At 43.1% G+C, this 18541-nt stretch overlaps 2 protein-coding genes across 5 annotated transcripts in view; both read left to right on the forward strand.

Moving 5' to 3' along the window:
* The window catches only part of LOC109924105 (toll-interleukin 1 receptor (TIR) domain containing adaptor protein), an 18901-nt gene extending 6432 nt beyond the window's left edge, over positions 1–12469 (forward strand). For 3 of the 4 annotated variants that reach the window (XM_048615313.1, XM_048615315.1, XM_020524132.2), the window contains 3 exons: positions 2216–2362; positions 3814–4404; positions 12079–12469. In XM_048615313.1, the coding sequence (XP_048471270.1) occupies positions 2356–2362; positions 3814–4404; positions 12079–12191 (711 nt within the window). In that variant the 5' untranslated portion in view covers positions 2216–2355 and the 3' untranslated portion in view covers positions 12192–12469. Of the gene's footprint in view, positions 1–46; positions 349–2215; positions 2363–3813; positions 4405–12078 lie in introns of those variants that run through there. The other variant, XM_048615314.1, reaches the window with a different exon arrangement.
* Positions 12470–17953: 5484 nt separating this feature from the next.
* dcps (decapping enzyme, scavenger) overlaps positions 17954–18541 on the forward strand; it is a 46766-nt gene continuing 46178 nt past the window's right edge. Inside the window, exon 1 of the mRNA XM_048615378.1 lies at positions 17954–18237. Coding sequence (XP_048471335.1) covers positions 18043–18237 — 195 coding nt within the window. The 5' untranslated portion in view covers positions 17954–18042. The remainder of the gene's footprint in view (positions 18238–18541) is intronic.

The following is an 18541-nucleotide window of genomic DNA, read 5'->3' on the forward strand; positions in this document are numbered from 1 at the left end:
CTTCCTGATTCTTTTTCTGTACTTGCCAAAACCACTGATAGTGTGGGTAACCAGGAAGAATGTGCTGAGCAGCTCAGAGTGTACTTTAACTCCACGTTGTGTGGTAATTCAGTGAGATTTGTAATGTTCTGGGCACAGTGGAGTTCCTTTATTCACACTTGCGTTAATTGTGACATTTTAAAAGAGGAGGCTGCTGAACATCCACTTCTGCAAAAATTAAAATTACAGTGCTCATTCTCAATCGGTTGGTGCTATTCTAGCCTCCTGATGTCTTAATTTGACTAAAACATCCAATTCAAACCGTTCAACCAGTGCCTTTCACTGAAAGAGTGGGAACGAGAATATCAGGTAAATCTGAAAGTTTTGAAAATGCCAGGTTTTGAATTTAAAAAGTGATGTGAGTGACGAGTTATGGCGATGATGACTTGAGTACTTTCTTGAGGAGTTCTGTGAGAAAGGAGCAGGAGTAGAGTCTGATGTCTTAATTTTGCCTTAATTCTTAAATACTTGGTGGCAGTTGTGCAGGTCCTTTGTGACCTTCAGACATGGGGTTAGACTCGGGCAGTGGTACAGCTGAACGCCTCTTTACGCCTTGCTGCAGTCACTGTATTAGTTGTTGCTTCAGACCCTGCAGTAAGCTAACTCCAATACAGAAATTGTCATTCCCTTCTTGGCATTGTAGCAAGCACTTAGGGCAGGGCAATAAGAGGGTGAATTGTCTGAGTGCAGCACCTAGGTTTCGGAGCCAAGCCAAATTTTGACCGTTCTAGCTGCCTAACATATATTTCTGATACAACATAGATGTATCAGAAAGCTGTGGTGGTTCACTCGGGGAATCTGAGATACTGTGGAACATGCACCTTTCCATTTAGACTGGAGCTAAGCATAGTAATGGTAGAGACTGTAATTTCTTTCTGTGACTCAACTGACCAAGGATCTCTCCTTCTCCTCCTGCCTGCTTTTGGTGGGTGTTCGAAGGATTTGCAGTTGATGCACAACAGCTTGGGGACTTGATAAAATCTATTTATTTGGCCATCAGATCCTGACCTGTGACTTGAACCCAGAGCTCTGGCTCAGAGGCAGGGACATTACCCATTGTGCATGCTACCTTGACATGTATATAAAGTTGAAATAGAGACGATCGTATCCCAGTGGGAAGTGGATAGCTCCCTATTCTGAACCACTCAGTAGAGTATAGGCTTTGTAAAAGGCAATAGAAAAATGTGTGGAACAACTGAATAGCTCTTTCGAAGATCCAGTGCTGACTGACGTTGCTTTTGAGTTGTGTGATTTCATGCTAATAGCTGAGGTGTTTCAGTTACTTGGAAAGACTGAATAAGGTGACATTGTTATCCTCAAAGCAGAGATAGCTAAGGACGAATTAATACATTTTGAAAATTATAAGAGTTTCAGTAACTGAGAAACTTTTCCCCGTCCAAGACAGCCAACTCAGCACAGTTGAGAAACAGATGCCTTCTGGTCAGCTGTTTGTTGGGTAGCTGAGAGTTATAAATAGCTATTAACCAATACTCACCATGAGTTTTTCTGTAGGGTTGCTAACTGTCCCTTACCACAAAGTTACACTCAAAAGTGAGACTCCAGTGCATTTGGTGTCCAGACCGATCATCATCGGTTATTTTTGGGCCACATCAATGGATTTCATTGCAGTTGTGTCATTGACTGCAGGTAAGCATCTTGTTGGTACATCTCATTCAGTTTCTTGTACATAAAACAACTAATGTGGGTGCTCATCTACGGCTTGATAGTATCCATTTGTGTCCCGTAGTATTCAAAATGTTGAGATTGATGGGAGGGACATATATTCCCAGGGCAGGTCTAGCATGGGATTAGGTATATTATAAATCTGCTCAACTATTCCATCAAATGTTCCTTGGGGGGACACAACACCGATTTGATCTATTGTAAATTTTCCATTGTACTAACCACATCAGAGTCCCAGTGCTAGTACAGCTCTCATTTGGTACCTAAGAAAGGTGCTTTCTACTCTGTCCCATCAATATCCTAACACATTGCCAAAGATGTTCTTCCTCCCATGTAGCCCCCCTGAAGCCTCTTGGTGTTTTAGCTCCAAGTTAAAGCCAGGTTTGCACTCTGGACTTGCATCCAGTGGAAATCAACCTGTAAACAAGAGGACTGATGTGAAGATGTCAACTGATAATTTTTTAATCAAAGCTGCTGTGGTTCTTCATTACAGACACAACCATGTTTGGACAGTAGATTTCTGCTGACCAGAACTAAAGTTTCAAAAGGAAATGTCCCAGTCTGCCTTGAGGATTAAAATGGCTGCTGTGTTTTAACATTGTGGCAAAGAGAGAGTGCTCTGTTCAGCACCAGATGGCTCGTAAGTGAATCTTGTTAAAATATGCAAATAGATAGAACCATCCATTAGAATCCAACAATACTAACGGTGAGCTGAGCTGCACTGCACACCAAGCTTATCAGATAGTAAGTATGTACAAAAGGACCCAAGACAGTTCTGTACAGTCTTTGCAGAGAAAACAGAAACAATACATTGGAATTTGATATTCCTCAGAGCTACCTGGCAGTTGCAAAACAAAGTCAATACAGTGTGGAGCTGGAGGAACACAGCAGCTCAGGCAGCATCAGTCCTGATGAAGGGTCTAAGCCTGAAATGTCGACTGTCCTGTTCCTCTGCTGCCTGGCCTGCTGTGTTCCTCCAGCTCCACACTGTGTTATCTCTCACTCCAGCATCTGCAGTTCTTCCTATCTCCAAGTTGTAAAACAAAGGCGTTTTCTACTCTATTTTGCAGGAAAGTATTTACATTCATTTTGAGGCAATGAGCGGATCTGGAAACTGAGTAGACCCTTGTTATACTTTCTAAGAAAGACCTTAGACAGCAGCCTTTCCTTATCAGGTGGTCGGATCCCCACCTGAATCTTTGCAGCAAGTTGCTGGCCTCAGGAGAGTTACAAACCCAAAGACTTGTGCCTTTCACAATCTTAAGATGTTGCAAAGCATTCTGTAGCCATTTAAGTAATTTAAATGTCATAATGGATGTTATTCCTTAGATAACAAAGTGACCAGCTCACCACCTTTCATAATGTTGGTTAACAAGAAGACCAGAGCAGAACCTGTGTTCACAAAATAATTCTGTATGTCCACTAGACATATCTAATGTGAAAAACATTATACTGAAAAACAGTACTTCAGACAGTGCAGCACTCCCTCAATACTATGCTGGACTGTTGACCTAGATTTTGGACTAACGTTCTGGAGATGGTCTTGAAACCTCAACCTTCTGATCTGGGAAGTGCTGCCACTGATTGGTCCCTCCTTAGACTAAGATTCCTTCTTATATTAAGTAGAAGGCTATGCAGGAAATGATTGAAACAAATGATTTGCAGAGCAATGTAGGCTGATATGCCACCTGAATTGATTCTCAAATTTAGAAAAACTGAACGTGTGTCTGAATATGTGGAGCCAGTTGCTATAGGATAAAGGTTTTACAATTTCGTTTGGTACCGTTTTGAGAAGGAGAGGGGCAAATTCAGCCAGAATTCTCCAGCAGTCTTTGATTCTGAGCTTTTATGTATGTACATGTATAGAAGCTGCGAATCAGATCAGGCTCAACGTGCAGTCTCAGTGGTCGAATGGCCATTACTCACTCCCAGTTTAAGCTCTTGTCTGACTCCCTGGTGAGGCTGGGAGGCAAGGAGTTCTGGCCTTGACAACCTGTAACTTGGGGAATGGGGAGGTAAGCAAATATAGGGAGAATAAGGGAAATCACCAACTAACTTTATTGTCTTATTTTTAAAAAAAAAACTTCACAGGCTTCTTCAGACGGCTCATAGACTTCAAGAGGAACAGGAACTCCAGTCCCAACTCCAGGCTGAATCCATGCTCCAGCCCCCAGACAAGTGACAGGACAAAAAGCCCCTGTGAAGACCCAAGATCCTGCAGTCCCTCACTGCCCACAAGCCTACTGTCATCACGGAAACTTGACAGCAGCGCCCGATGGAGTAAAGAGTATGATGTGTGTGTCTGTCACACTGAGGATGATATAATGTATGTTCAGGACCTTGTGTCTTTCCTCGAATTGCATCCTCACAGTCTGCGCTGCTTCCTGCAGCTCAGGGACGCCACTCCAGGGGGTGCTGTCTGCACCGAGCTTTGCCAAGCTGTCAGGGAGAGCCATTGCTGGGTGTTGGTCATCACACCCAGCTTTCTTAAAGACCCATGGTGCAGGTACCAGATGCAACAGGCACTGTCTGAATCGCCCACGGCCAATGGACGGATCATTCCAGTCCGTAAGCAACTGGAACGGAAGGATTACCCACTGGAACTTCGCTTTATGTTTGGTATTGATGTCAGGCAGGACAAAGAGAATGGATTCCAAAAGATCAAGTGTGCTATAATGCATTGTAAGTACTGTCAGACACAAATAGCTCAATATACCTTCACTTTTTGTTCCACTGAGTTACTCGTTGGCAAGTAAAAAGTGTTATTCTCCATTGGAGAGGGTACAAGAGGAGATTTCCCAGAATGATGCCACGCTGAGGAAACTGGGTGGAGAAGCTGGATTGGTCCATGAAGCAATAAAATGAAGGTTTTTAAATGTGTTTCAATCACGTCGGCATAGTGAAACTGTTTCCACCTGCAGGAGGGTTGATAACTACAGGGCACAGATATAAGAAGTTTCTTTTAACAATATGACCTGGAATGCATTGCCTGATTATTGTGGTGTGATCAGGTTCAATAGTAACCTTTTTGAGATAGAATTGTGTAAATACTTAGAAAAGAAAAATGATTCAGGGCGGTGGGGAAAGAGCAGGGGAATATGACTCATTGAATTACTATTTTAACAAGGAACCACTAGCATGATGAGCTGAATAGTTTTCTTCATTTGCGTTTGTTTTTAGTCCGGATTAAAGCAACGGTTTATGTGTATATCGCACCTAGTGCAGACAAATGTGGGATGGCATCTATTGAGACAGAATGAGAGAGATATGCATCCATACTAGGATGATTATCAAAGGTGGGGCAAGATTTGGGATTGTCTTTAGTTGCTTCCAAAAATGTTAACTTGATCTCAGACATTAAACAAAGGCTAAGAGACATCTGAAGCCCGTTTTGTTCCATGTTTAACAAATGTACTTTATCGATCACTAACTCTGGATATTGTGTAGGCCTTTGGATACCTGACCTCGCCATTATTGATGCATTGAAACAAATGTGGCAATGAGTATACTATGGGTTAAAACTTATTCTGACAATTGTGAACCTAAAATTAATTAAAGAAAAATGGATTGGGAGATAATCTGGGTCTTCAGAAAGTTCAAGGATGGATAATGCAGATACAAGGTACTTCAAACTGTGCTATAACCACAGAACTAGAAGGCACCAGTATTAGTTTCTTTGACTGCAACCTCCAAGTCTCAACTTTGGCTGTTAGAACAACAAGGACAGCAGCGTGTACAAGATCAAACAACATCCTGGTTGTCACTCCATCACCTTCTCAAGGGCAATTAGGGATGGCCAATAAATACTGATCTATCCAGTGATGTCTAAATGTTATGAATAAAAACACTTGCGTTTGAGGCAGAAGTTGTAATTTGCAAAAGAAAAAAGTTCCTTGCTGAAGGGTGCTCATGGCAAGAAATGGTTAACATGGTGTCAGTTTGTCCCATGGTTGTAGGATAATCTGAATGATGTACAACTGAGACGAGTTGGACGTTATTTAGCTATTAGATATTTATACCATTGGCCAGGCCACAGATGTTAAATCATTACACAATGAAAGTCTAAATATAATGTGGATTAATGTAATGTGAATTCACTTGCAGCATAGAGATCTCATGGCTTCCAAATCCTTGCTCAACCTGATCTGACTCCCTGTCCCTGATTCAAGTATGACACAGTCATATCTCTTGCATCCTGACAAACTGTGTGACAAGAGACTCTCACAATGGAATACTGCTCTGGAATCACATTTTATGATATACCTATGATCAAGACTTGGCTGAAAGATGAGCAAGATTGGCAACTCAACATTCTTTGTTATAGGGTATTCAAACTAGATGGTGAGGGGATAGAACTGGGAGTGCAATATTGATCAAGGAATCAATTATAGCAGTGATGACAGATGATTTGTTGGAAGGATCAACAAATAGGGCCTTACAGGTGTAAGTTTAAAAAAAACACAAAAGGGACAAACTTGCTTTTTGATGTGTACTATATGCCCAGATTTATCATGGAAAGCTTGAAGATCAAATCTCAAAGAAGTGAAAGTTAGTTGGGGATTTTAACTAACCAAATATTATATGGAAGAATTTCAATGTGCCAGGTAGGGAGGGAACAAAGTTTCTAAGTTGCATTCAAGAGAACCTTTTTAGCCAGTATATTGCAAACCTAACAGAGGAGAGATCTGGACCTAATATTTGGAAATGCCACCAGGCAGGTGGAAAGCATATCGGTGGAGCATTTCAGAGATAGTGACCATAACTCAATTAAATTTAGGGTAGTTAGTCATTAGAGTCACAGGGGTTTACAGCATGGAAACAGGCCATTCGGACCAACTTGTCCATGCTGCCCAGTTTTCACGGTTTGTCTAGTCCCATTTGTCTGTGTTGGGTCCGTGTCCCTTCATGCCTATCCCATCCACGTACCTGTCCAAATGTTTCTTAAATGACAAAATTGTGCTTGTCTCAACCACAACTCCTGGCAGTCTGTCCAGACACTCTCCACCCTATATTTGAAAAATATTGCCCCTCTGGACCCCTTTTTATCTCTCCCGTCTCACTTTAGACCTGTGCCGTCTAGTTTTAGACTCCCCTACCTCGGGGAAAAGCAGTTGCCTGTCTACCTTGCCTATGCTTCTCAAGATTTCATAGACCTTTATAAGGTCGCCCCTCAGTCTCCTATGCTCCAGGGGAGAAAGTCCCAGCCTGTCCAACCTCTCCTTATAACTCAAACCTTCCAGCCCATCTAGCATCCTAGTAAATCTTTTCTGGACTGTTTTTTTTTTTTTTTTTTCTCATTCAATAATATCCTTTCTATAGTAGGGACAACCAGAACTGCATGCAGTATTCCAAATGTGGCCTCACCAACATCTTGTACAGCTGCAGCAAGACGTCCCAACTCCTGTACTCAGTGCTCTGAACGATGAAAGCAAGCATGCAGAAAGCCTTCTTCACCACCCTGTCTACCTGTGACTCTACTTTCAAAGAGCTATGAAGCTGTACTCCTAGGTCTCTGTTTTATAACACTTCCCATTGACTGTATAAGTCCTGCCCTGGTTTGACCTATCAAAATGCGACCCCTCGCCAAAAGGATAGGGATGGGCTTGGAATAGAAATTTTAAATTGGTGAAAGGATAATTTTACAAAGATAAAATACAACTGGACCAAGTGGACTGGGAGCAGCTACTTGCAGATAAAACTGTCAAAGCAGTTGGAGGAATTAAAAGTGGGAATAAAGGAAGTGTTTAGTAAAGGGTGGGACCAAAGCTGGTGAACTTGGATGTCAAGGGGCATAAACATTTGGATTAAAAGCAAAAGAGAAGTTTATTGTAGATACCAAGGGTTCAGTATGGCAGAGGAGTATTAAGTGTTGTTGGGGGTATGTTAAGGAAATTAGGAAAGCTGAGAAACTGCATGAGAATGCGTTGGTGGGTAGAATAAAGGAAAACTCAGAGGACAGTATTCATGTATATAAGGGGCAAGATAATATCAGGGGTTTATAGTAAGGCCCATAAAGATAATGTCTGTGAACTTGGAATATGTGTGCACAGTCCTCAACAAATACTTTGCGTCAGTCTTAACAGTATCAAAGGATGATGCACAAGGATGTAATTCTGTGAAATATTAGACAAAAGTAACAGACAGGGGTGAGGTAATAGTGAGCTTAGCAACCTTAAAAGCAGATAAATCCACAGGCCTGGACGAGAATAATGTCATCAGACTGTTGAGGGAGGCAGAGTTCCGGGCATTAATTTTCAAATCTTCTGTGGCTACAGATGAAGTGCCAGGGGACTGGAGAACTGCTAATGTTGTCCCATTATTTTAAAAAAAAGAGAAAAGATAGACCAGGAAACTACAAGCCAGTCTAATTCAGTGGTGGAGACATTATAAGGAATTCTGAGACACAAATGCTTGGAAATACACTGATTAATCAGGGATAGTCACTATGGATGTGTTAAGGGAATGTCATGTTTGATTGTGTTGCTGTGGGTATAACCTGCATATCATCTGCATGAAGTTTCGCAAGGTTTTTCATAAGGTCACAACTGGTCAAGAAATTAAGAGCCTGTGGGATCAAGGCAAAGTGGCACATTGGATCCAAAATTGGCTGAGAGACAGGAAGCAGCGGGTGATGGTAGAAGGATATTTCTGTAACAGTCTGTTTTCACTGGGTTCCACCAGGCTCGGTGCTGGGGCCGTTGCCGTTCGTGATGCAAATCAATGATTTAGGCTTCAATATAAGGAGTATGAAAGGCAGAGCATAACCGATGAGCTGAATGGCCTAATTCTGCTTCTGTGTCTTATAGCCTGTAGTATGTTCAAGAAGTTCATGGGTGACACATACATCTACAGTCATAAATATCGAGGACAATAACTGAAAGCCACAGGAGGATATTAACAGACTAGTCAGCTGGGCAAAGCTGGGGCAAATGGTAAGACCCTGTAGAGAATGGATCACAGGGACCTTGGTGAACATGTCCACAGATGCTTGAAGGTAGCAGGGCAGGGTAGATGAGGAGGTCAAGAAGGCATATGGGATACTTGCCATTATTAGCCAAGGCATTGAATACAAGAGCAGGGAGGTTATTCTGGAACTGTATTAAAATGCTGGTTTACCACAACTGTAGTACTAGATGCAGTTCTGTTCACCACATTATACAAAGGATATAATTGCAATAGAGTGTGAGCAGCACAGGCTATCAAGATGCTGTTGGAGCTATGAGGAAAGATTGGATAGGCTGGGGTTGGTTTCCTTGGAGGAGCAAAGTTTGGGAGGGAACCTGACACAGCTGTATAAGATTGAGGGATCTGGGTAGGCTGGATAGGACAGCACCTTTTCCACCAGTAGAGGAGTCATTAACCAGGAAGGATACATTTAAGGTAAGAGACAAAAGGCTGAGAGGAGAGTTGAAAATTTTTTCAGCTAGAGGTGGTGGGAAGTCTGGAAATCACTGCCTGAAAAGGGTGGTTGAGTCAAACTCTTGTAACACTTATGTAGTATTGAGGTATTAACCAGCTTTGACATCGACTCCAGGGTTGTGGGCCAAGAGCTGGGAAAATGGGATTAGTGTTTTCAGGTCTTTGATGACTGGCATGGACACAATAGGTGGTCACTTGATCAGAGATGACAAGCTCCAAATCAGCAAGGTGGAGGGCAGCAGAAAGAGTGGTTGACCTAAGCGCAGTTGGGTGACAATGTAACAGAAAGGTTGCGGTTGAGCTACAGTGTATGGGCGAGGAGGGAGCAGTGCAGACGAATGTGGCATATCATGACAGCAGATCTGACAGGAGTAGCTACAAACAGCAGCAGGCCACAGTCAGAGCAGTGTGTGCAACCTTTGGCATCCCATTGTGAAAAGATCTTTGTGGACAAAGTGAATTCACCACAATGTCAAAATGGGAAACTACAATTTTAAGATGATTCGCCAGATTCTGCGCCTATTTTAACTGGAACAGAAAAGCTAGTGCATTTTGTTAGGAATTGTCTTCTTGTTGGCATGTGTATTTAGAAGATCCCAGGATTCCCCATGACTCATGATGATCAGTGTGCAGAACAAACAACATATTGTTGTGCAGGAAGAAGCTGTTTTGCTGGTAAAAAGAACAAGAACAAGAAGGCAAAGTGATGTGTAAAAGAAGCAAGAGTAATGTGAGAAGTGAAATGCACTGCCTGAAACATGGTGGATGCAGATTCAGTGAAGGCATTCAAGAGGTCATTGGATGACTATTTGGATAGAAAGAGTGCGCGAGTGTATGGAGGAAAAAGTAGGAGATTGTGGAGGTGTTGGTGGTGATCTCTCAGGAATCACTGGAGTTATGGAGGGTCCCAGAGGACTAGAAAATGGCTAATGTAACACCACAGTTTAAGAAGGGAGGGAGGCAAAAGATCAGAAATGATAGGCTGGTTAGCCTGACCTTAATTGTTGGTAAGATTTTAGACTCCATTATTAAGGATGAGATTGTGGAGTGCTTGGAAGTGCACGGTAAAATAGGGCCGAGTCAGCACAGCTTTGTCAAAGGGAGGTCATGCCTGACAAATCTGTTAGAATTCTTTGAGGAGGTGTTGAGAAAGTTAGACAGAGGAGAGCCAATAGACATAATCTATGTTGGATTTCCAGAAGCCTTTGACAAGAGTGCTGCACAGGAGGCAGCTAATTAAAATAAGAGCCCATGGTGTTCGGGGCAAGGTACTGGCATGGTTAGAGGACTGCCTGACTGGCAGAAGGCAGAGAGTAGGGATAAAGGATCTTTTTCAGGATGGCAGTTTGTGACCAGTGGAGGTCTACAGGGGTCAGTGTTGGGACCACAATTATTCCCGTTTTACATTAACGATCTGGACAAAGGAACTGAGGGCATGGTTACTAAATTTGCAGACAACACAGATGTAGAAACGGGTAATGTTGAGGAAGCAGGGAGGCTGCAGAAGGACTTGGATAAGCTAGTAGAGTGGGCAAAAAAATGGCAGCTGGAATACAGTGTGGGAAAGTGTGAGACTCTGCGCTTTGGTATAAAGAATAGAGACATTGACTATTTTTTGAATAGGGAAGGGCTTTGGAAACCTGAAGCACAAAGGGACTCGTGAGTCCCTAGTTCAGGATCATTTTAATGTTAACGTGCAGGTTCAGTAGGCAGTAGGCAGAAGGCGAATGCAATGTTGGCATTCTCTGGAATACAAGAATAGAGATGTGCTGCTGAGGCTGTATAAGGCACTGGTCAGACCGCATTTGGAATGTTGTCAGCAGTTGTGGACCCATTATCCAAGGAAGGATGTGCTGGCGTTGGAGGGAGTTTATGGTAATAATTCCAGGGATGAAGGGCTTGTCAGATGAGGAGTGGTTGAGGACTCTGGGTCTGTATTTAGAGTGTAGAAGGATGAGGGGGGACCTCAATGAAACTTGTACAATACTGAGAAGCTCAGATAGAGTGAACATGGAGACAATGCTCCCACTATTCAGAGAGATTAGGACTTGAGGACATGGCCTGAGAGCAAAGGAATGACCCTTTAGAACTGAGATAAGAAGGAATTTCTTCAGCCAGAGGGTTGTTAATCTCTGGAATTTATTGCTGCAGAGGGCTGTGGAGGCCGAGCCATTGAGTGTATTTAATACAGATAGGTTCCTCATTGGCAAAGGGATGGAAGGTTATGGAGAGGAGGAGGAGGAAAATACAGTTGAGAAACATATCAGCATGATCAAATGGCAGAGCAGTGAGCCTAACAGCCTAATTCTGCTCCTGTATCTTTTGGTCTTGTAGGTAATGATGCTTATATGAAGAACTAGTGCAGGCACGATGGGCCAAATGGTCTCCTTCTGCACTGCAAAAATTCTGCGATTATTATTCTAAATGCTGTCCTGACCAGTGATGCTACAAGAAGCTCTATCTCTAACCCCTCAGGCCCAGCTGTGAGAGCCCCTTCAACCCAGCCTTTGCTGACTTTCACACTGCAATTGATTTCCAAATTGCTCTTGTTTTTTTTTCCTCTGGCCACATGTCCATGCCCTTCAACTCTGGTCTCCTGGTGCATTCCAGTTTCAGTCAGTAGCAGTGTTATCAGTCAACCATTTACCCACTGCTATCAACCTTTAAAAACCTTCAGTTTTCAACCAAGCTTTGTGTCAACTCTCCTAATTGCTCTGTAACTCATCTGGGAAGCACCTTGTCGTGATGAACGAAAGGCAAGTTATAAAACTGGGTGCAGAGAGTCCAGGCATCTGAATTCAAAGTGCAGCATTATAATTGTGTTCCGGCAACCTAATACAGGTAGTATTTTACCTGTCATAAATTCTACCCAGCCAGCAGGCCATGGTACCCTGGAACACAACATGGAAACTGATTTGTGTCTATTTATGCCTCCAGATCTCGAGGAACTCAGTAGGACGGAGAGTGACTACAGACCCAGAGCACAAGATGACCCAGAGTTCAATATGGATACTGCCAGTGGAACACTAAACTCAAGTGGGAATTGTTGAGCGACTAAAGGACAATGCTGACTGAAATCTGCTGTTGAGGAGATGGGATATTGAAAATGAAGTTATTCTTGACTGAACCAATACTTAGGGGCAACATTGAAAACTGTTTGTTTATGTAATAGTCTAGGTAACTTTTCTTGTTCTTGTATATGCATCTGTCTCTGTCATTGGTGTGGTGTGTGTATTGGCAGTGTTGTCCCCTGTTACTTTCCCAGGGATGGAAATCTGTCCCCAAAGGACAGTCAGATGAAAACTGACATTAAACTGACATGGTTCGATACTTGTCCTTGGCTTACTCCTGGATTTTGGCCCTTGAAATCTAACCAGCATTGAGTTCAGATAATTAACAGTGGTGAACCTAGGAGATGCGGGCTAACTTGCAGTGAGTTGTGACGGACTTTACCTCATAGTTGGTGCAAATCTGGATGGGAGAATGTGGTGGTGAGTTTTGATCAGAGAATCAAAGATTTCCCCTTTTTATAATTTTTTTAATGGGAATAGGCAATTGTTAGCAATGTCAGTGTCAGATCAGAATGTCTGTTTGTTTTGAGCACTGACTGGGGACAAAATGAGGTTTACTCTGGCCCGCTCTCAGTCACAGCCTCTGAAGTGTGCCGCCATATTACACCTGTGTAAACTATTCTACTTCTGTGCTGTCTGATGCCTGAACAAGTTGATGATTGGAAAACTGAAAGATCTGCAGATGCTGAAAATCCGAAACAAAACGGAAATTGTTGGGAAAGCTCAGCAGGTCTGGCAGCATCTGTGGAGAACAGTTCTGAAGAAGGATCACCACACCCAAAATGTTAACTCTGAATTCTGTAGACAGATGCAGCCAGACCTGCTAAGTTTTTTTTCAGCAATTTCTGTTTTGTTAGATAATTGGAAAACTGCCCTGTGAAATCATAGGAGTGGGGGAATGATTTTATGCACACATTTACATTATGTAACCATCACCCACTGACTTACACTTTGTTGGATAAAACTTCTTAGGCAGGCAGTTGCTTGAGACCAAGGGATAACTGTTTTCCACTTCAGAGTTCTGGGTCCTTAGGTGATTAAACAGTCCAATGCTGGATGGGCCCAGCCTGCCACATTTGGGGTAGTGGTGTTTGAAGAGGTGGGTGTGTAGGATTATTCTGAAAGGATGCTTGGGTTTTCTCATACCTTACACTGAGCTTGGCCTCCTGGAGATGGTTGGGACCTTTTTTACTTCTCCAGTTTGGACAGTCCAGGGCAGGAGATTCCCACGAGTCGGTGGGAATGTTGCATTTACTCATGGAGATTTTGTGGATGTCTTTGAATTGTTCTGATCTCCTGGTAACCATTTACTGTGACCAGAGCTCAGAATAGAGAGCTTGCTTTGGGAGACTTGTGCCAGTCATGTAGATGATATGGCCTGCCCATGTAGCTGATCCTATACTCAGTGCCTAGATATTGGTGGGGGTGGGGGGCCAGGGGGAAGGAATGTTGACCTGAAAGGGGTCATTGATGTTATCATGCCATTGGATTTACAGGATTTTGCCGAGGCATCGCTGGTGATATTTTTTTCTCTGGATTTGTAGTGTCTGCTGTGCATTGTCCATGTCTCCACATACAGATGGGAAATGATTGGAAAACAGCATTGCTGCCCTGTAAACTGTGAACTTGGTGCTAAGTTTGAGGTCTTTGCCATCAGACACACTTACCAAGATGGCCAAAGGCTGCAATGGCACACTAGAGGTGATGCTGAATTTCTTTATTGTTTGGACTATAATGTAGCTTTAATTGGGTGGCCGTGCTGTAGGTGTTGCCATGAGCATCGCTTGCTGTCATCCCTATTTAAACAGACTCTTTGCTCAAACTCCCAACTTGCCTTAACTCATTGAGGCAGTGGTGCCAGTCCTCACTTTGAGGTATTGATCAAATGGCGATTGGTTGGACTTATTTCGGAAAGTAATATTTTCAGATGGATAATGTGAGGGATTTGAAACAGCGTATGCAATGTGCGTAACGTGTGGGAGCAATAGGTGACTTTGGACCCACAGCTCTCCAGCGTTGGGTTTGTCTTGCCTCTTGTTGTCCAAATGATAGAGCTTGATTGAAATTAGCCATCAACTCCATTATTGTTAATCTTGTGTGTAAACCTGGGTGGGAGAAATCGAAAAACAAGACACAAAAGCTGAGAGCAGAAGTGGCACTTCAGCCTGTCAAGCCTTCTCTGCTATTTGATACGTTCATGGCTGATCTCATCTCGACCTCAACTCCACTTTCCTCTCTGCTTTCCGTGACCCTTTGACAAAAATCTGTCTATCTCCTCCTCAAATTTACTCAATGTCCTATCATCCACCACACCCTGGGGAAATGAATCTCATAGATTATTGCCCTACGAGAGATGTAATTTCTCCTCATCTCTGTTTTAAATCTGCTCCCCACTTATCCCAAAACCATGTCCTCTCATTCTAGATTGCCCAACATGGGGAAATATCCTCTCGATATCTACTTTGTCAATCCCCTTAGACATCTCAAAACCTCAATTAGATCTCCTCTCATTCTTCTAAACTCCAGAGAGTATAAACCTAAATTGATCATTCTCTTGTCATAAGACAAATCCTTCATCTCTGGAATCAATCTAGTGAACCTCCCACAAACGGCCTCCAGTGAAACTACAACCCTCCTCCAGTAAGGGGACAAAAATTGTACGCTGTGCTCCAGTTGCAGTCTTACTAATGGTTTGTATGTTTGCAGCACACTTCCCTATTTTCCTCTCTTCCTTTACCAGTAAATGCCAAAGTTCCATTTGCCTTCCTTATTACCTGCTGTAACTGCATACTCCTGCATGAGGACACCCTAATCCTTCCATTTTCAATAATAAGTTGCCTTTCTACTCCTCTGACCAAAATGAATAACTTCACATTTATCCAAATTAAACTTCATCTGCCAAAGTTTGGCCCATTCACTGAACTTATCCAACCAATTTATAAATTTCTAATTTGTTTACTGCAATGTACTTTTCCACCCATTTTAGTGTCATCTGCAAATTTGGATGTTGTTCTTTCTATCCCTATATTTATGTCATTAATATAGATTATACATAGTTGAGGCTCAAAGGCTGAACCCTGTGGCACCCCACTCGTGAATACTTGCCAACTAGAAAATGACCCATTTATCTCAGCACTGTGCTTTCAGGTGGTTAGCCAAAAAGGTAGACCTTTTGTCTTTTTCATTGAATGCTTCCAAAGTATCTGATCTCTGGTCTGGTGCTGGACTGAATTTGCATTACAAGCTTTGCTGAAACCTGGAAATGAAAGTACACAGCACACCTGTCAGCATTTGCTGGGAAAAATAAATGAGTTATTTTGGACTGTGTTAAATTTCTCTTCCTTGCCTGTCTCCTTCCTTCTCCATCCAACCAGTTTAGCTTTAGCTTCATTCTTGTACTTAAGAAGTTCAAGTTTATTGTGTAACCCACTGTAGGACCCAACTGACACTGAACATTAACATGCCAAGAGGTAGCTAACATTCGTTTTTCAACCAGCACCAGGAAAAGAAACTGATCATTTATTTCACTGCAATGGAGTAAAAATTCTGCTTTTGTCCATATGACTGTCTCTGCATCTGCCCATCTATGAAACTTCTCAGCCATGCTTTAGTTGCTTCCACTCAACTTTTCTAACTTTCTTGGTCAGTGCACTATCTGCAAATTTAACTTCAACTAAATCTCTTGTCTCCTTAATTGGATTAGCTGCTGTTCATCAATGTCTGTATTCACTGACCTTCACTGCTTCCCCATTCAGAATCCTTGGTTTCAAATCATTCCACGATCTCATTGCTCCCTTTCTGTCTAACCAGCTCCAGCCCTACAACCATTCAAGATGGCACAGTAATTCTATCCTGTTAATCATTCCTTTTTCTTTCTTTGCTCAATTGGTAGCTGTGCATTAAGCTCTCTCTTAGTACGTCCCTACCATCTTTGTGTATATTTCTCTGCTCCTTTTCATCTTTCCCTTGCACGTCCCTAATATGTCATACTCTGGGTCAGTGTCAAATTTCTGTGAAGTGTGTTGGACTCTTTTTTTTTTTGTTTTGAAGATGCTGTCTAGCATCTATTACCACTGCCACACCTGAGTTCTATGTATGAAATATCAGATCAACTTGCTTCAAATATACAAGTACCTTCACTTTGGCTTTCGCTGACTTGGATTCTGATATCCTCTTTTCTGCACATCCTGTTTTCCTGAGAACACTCTCCAACTGTCATCAAGTAAAACAATATGGTTTCACAGGTGACATCCAACTGCTTCCAGTATTTCCTACTGAGAACAGTTTTGGTCCCCTTATTTAAGGATAGCCAGTTTCTCTGGAGACAGTTCAGAGAAGGTTCACTGGAATTGTTTTATGAGCAAAGACTATACAGGTTGCCAATCTACTCACTGGAGTTTAGAAGAATGAGAGATGATCTCATTGAAACATAAAAGATTCTTAAGGGGCTTGACAGGGTAAATACTGAGAGGATATTTCCCCTCATGGGAGTGCCTAGGACCATAGGGTACAGTCTCAGAATAAAGGGTACCAAGTTTTGCTATAATTGTCAGGTGTCATTGTGAGATCACAGCTGGAGTACTATGCAGTTTTGGCCTCCATGTCTAGGCAAGGGCATACTTGTGTCAGACGTAGTACAGCCAACATTCAGTGGATCGATTCCTGGCATGAAGATTGTGCCATGTGGAGAGATTAATCAGAATAGTTGCAAGTTGAGAGGAATGACAAGAGACCTCATTGCAGTGTATGAGATACTTAGAAGACTTGACATTTAGTACCAAGGACCACAATCTCAATAATATTGACTGACCAGTTAGGACTGTGGCACCAAGATATTTTCTCAGAATTCAAAATCTGTTTGAACTGTGCACCTCCAGACAATTGTGAATACTCGGTCAAGAAGGTTAGGCAGGGGGATGGAGTTGAGGTAGACAATCAACCTGATATTACTAAATGAGGGATCAGTCTTGTAGGATTGAATTGGAAACTGTTTGGTTCTTGATTTTTTTTATTATATATATTTTTACATAATTCAGCCATTATTTCATTAAATGGCAGAACTGGCTCAAGGGCCTGAATGGCCTTCTTTCTAATTAGTCTACATTGAAGGTTCATATAGAATCTGGTACTCATATCCAATTAGTGATGTGGGCAGCTTCTGTCTGCACCAGCCTCCTCAGATGGGTTCTTTTTTTAAAAGTAATGTGTTAAATAACTCCACAGAGGCCAACTCACTGTTTATTTACACGTGGGGAGTCCTTGACACTGATCCAGCTCCCTCAGAGCTAGCTGTGAGTGAACAGAACCTCTGACATTCCTGTTTATATCTGTCAGCCAAGGCTTCCTGTTCTGAGGAAGGGTCACTGGACCCAAAACGTTAACTTTGATTTCTCTTCGCAGATGCTCTCAGACATGCTGAGCTTTTCCAGTAATTTCTGTTTTTGTTTCTCCTTGATTGTACCAGGTTAACAGCCTCAATGGGGGAACTTATATTCCATGATATATATCTGGTTGAGCTCGTTACGATCATTGCAGCGTGCCCACTTTATAAACTTAGTTATGTTTTCAGATGTGTAGGGAGAACTGACAGACTCAGGGAAAGCCTGCTAGATCTCACCAGGGCTGCGCTTTGGGTAATATCCTCCAGCCGTCAGGGGGCAGCAAGCAGGGAGAATCCGGAGTTAGTGCCTCTGCCCCTTTCTTTAGAACGACTAGTCTTTGGCATTCCAATAAAGTCCCTGCTGATTGGCTGTAGTTGAGTAAATCAAACATCCGTTCGCCATCGCGGGCAAGGCTCCCGTTGATTAGCGGGCCGGTTGCGGGTTTGAAGATGGCAAACAATGGGAGCGAGCTGGGGCTGGGGCCGGGGCCGGGGCCGGGGCCCGATGAGAAGAAGCGGAAACTCGGCTTTAGCGGGCCGGAGGCATCGGGCTCCGAAAGAGGTGGCTTCAACTTGGAGTGTTTCCGCGTGGAGACAATACTACGGGAAAGCGCGCGGGACAAAACAATCTTCATTCACGGCAAGGTGAGGAGGTGGGGTCAACTGTGATGGGTGTGGCCTGTGGCGGGGGTTACGGTGGAGGGGCGTAGCTTGTGGGTGGGGCTGGTTTCCTGGGGAGGGGCGGGGATATTGGGGAGGGGCAGGGTTATAGTGGAGGGCGGGGATACGGGGAGGGCGGGGATATTGGGGAGGGGCAGGGTTACAGTGGAAGGCGGGGATATTGGGGTCCCCTCCTCGGTGGTCGAGAACGCCCTCAACCGTGTCTCCCACATCTCCCACATCTCCCACACCTCATCCCTCACACCCCGTCCACGCAATAAAAACCAAA

This window comes from Rhincodon typus, chromosome 32 (assembly GCF_021869965.1).
Source record: "Rhincodon typus isolate 14 chromosome 32, sRhiTyp1.1, whole genome shotgun sequence".
NCBI lineage: Eukaryota > Metazoa > Chordata > Chondrichthyes > Orectolobiformes > Rhincodontidae > Rhincodon > Rhincodon typus.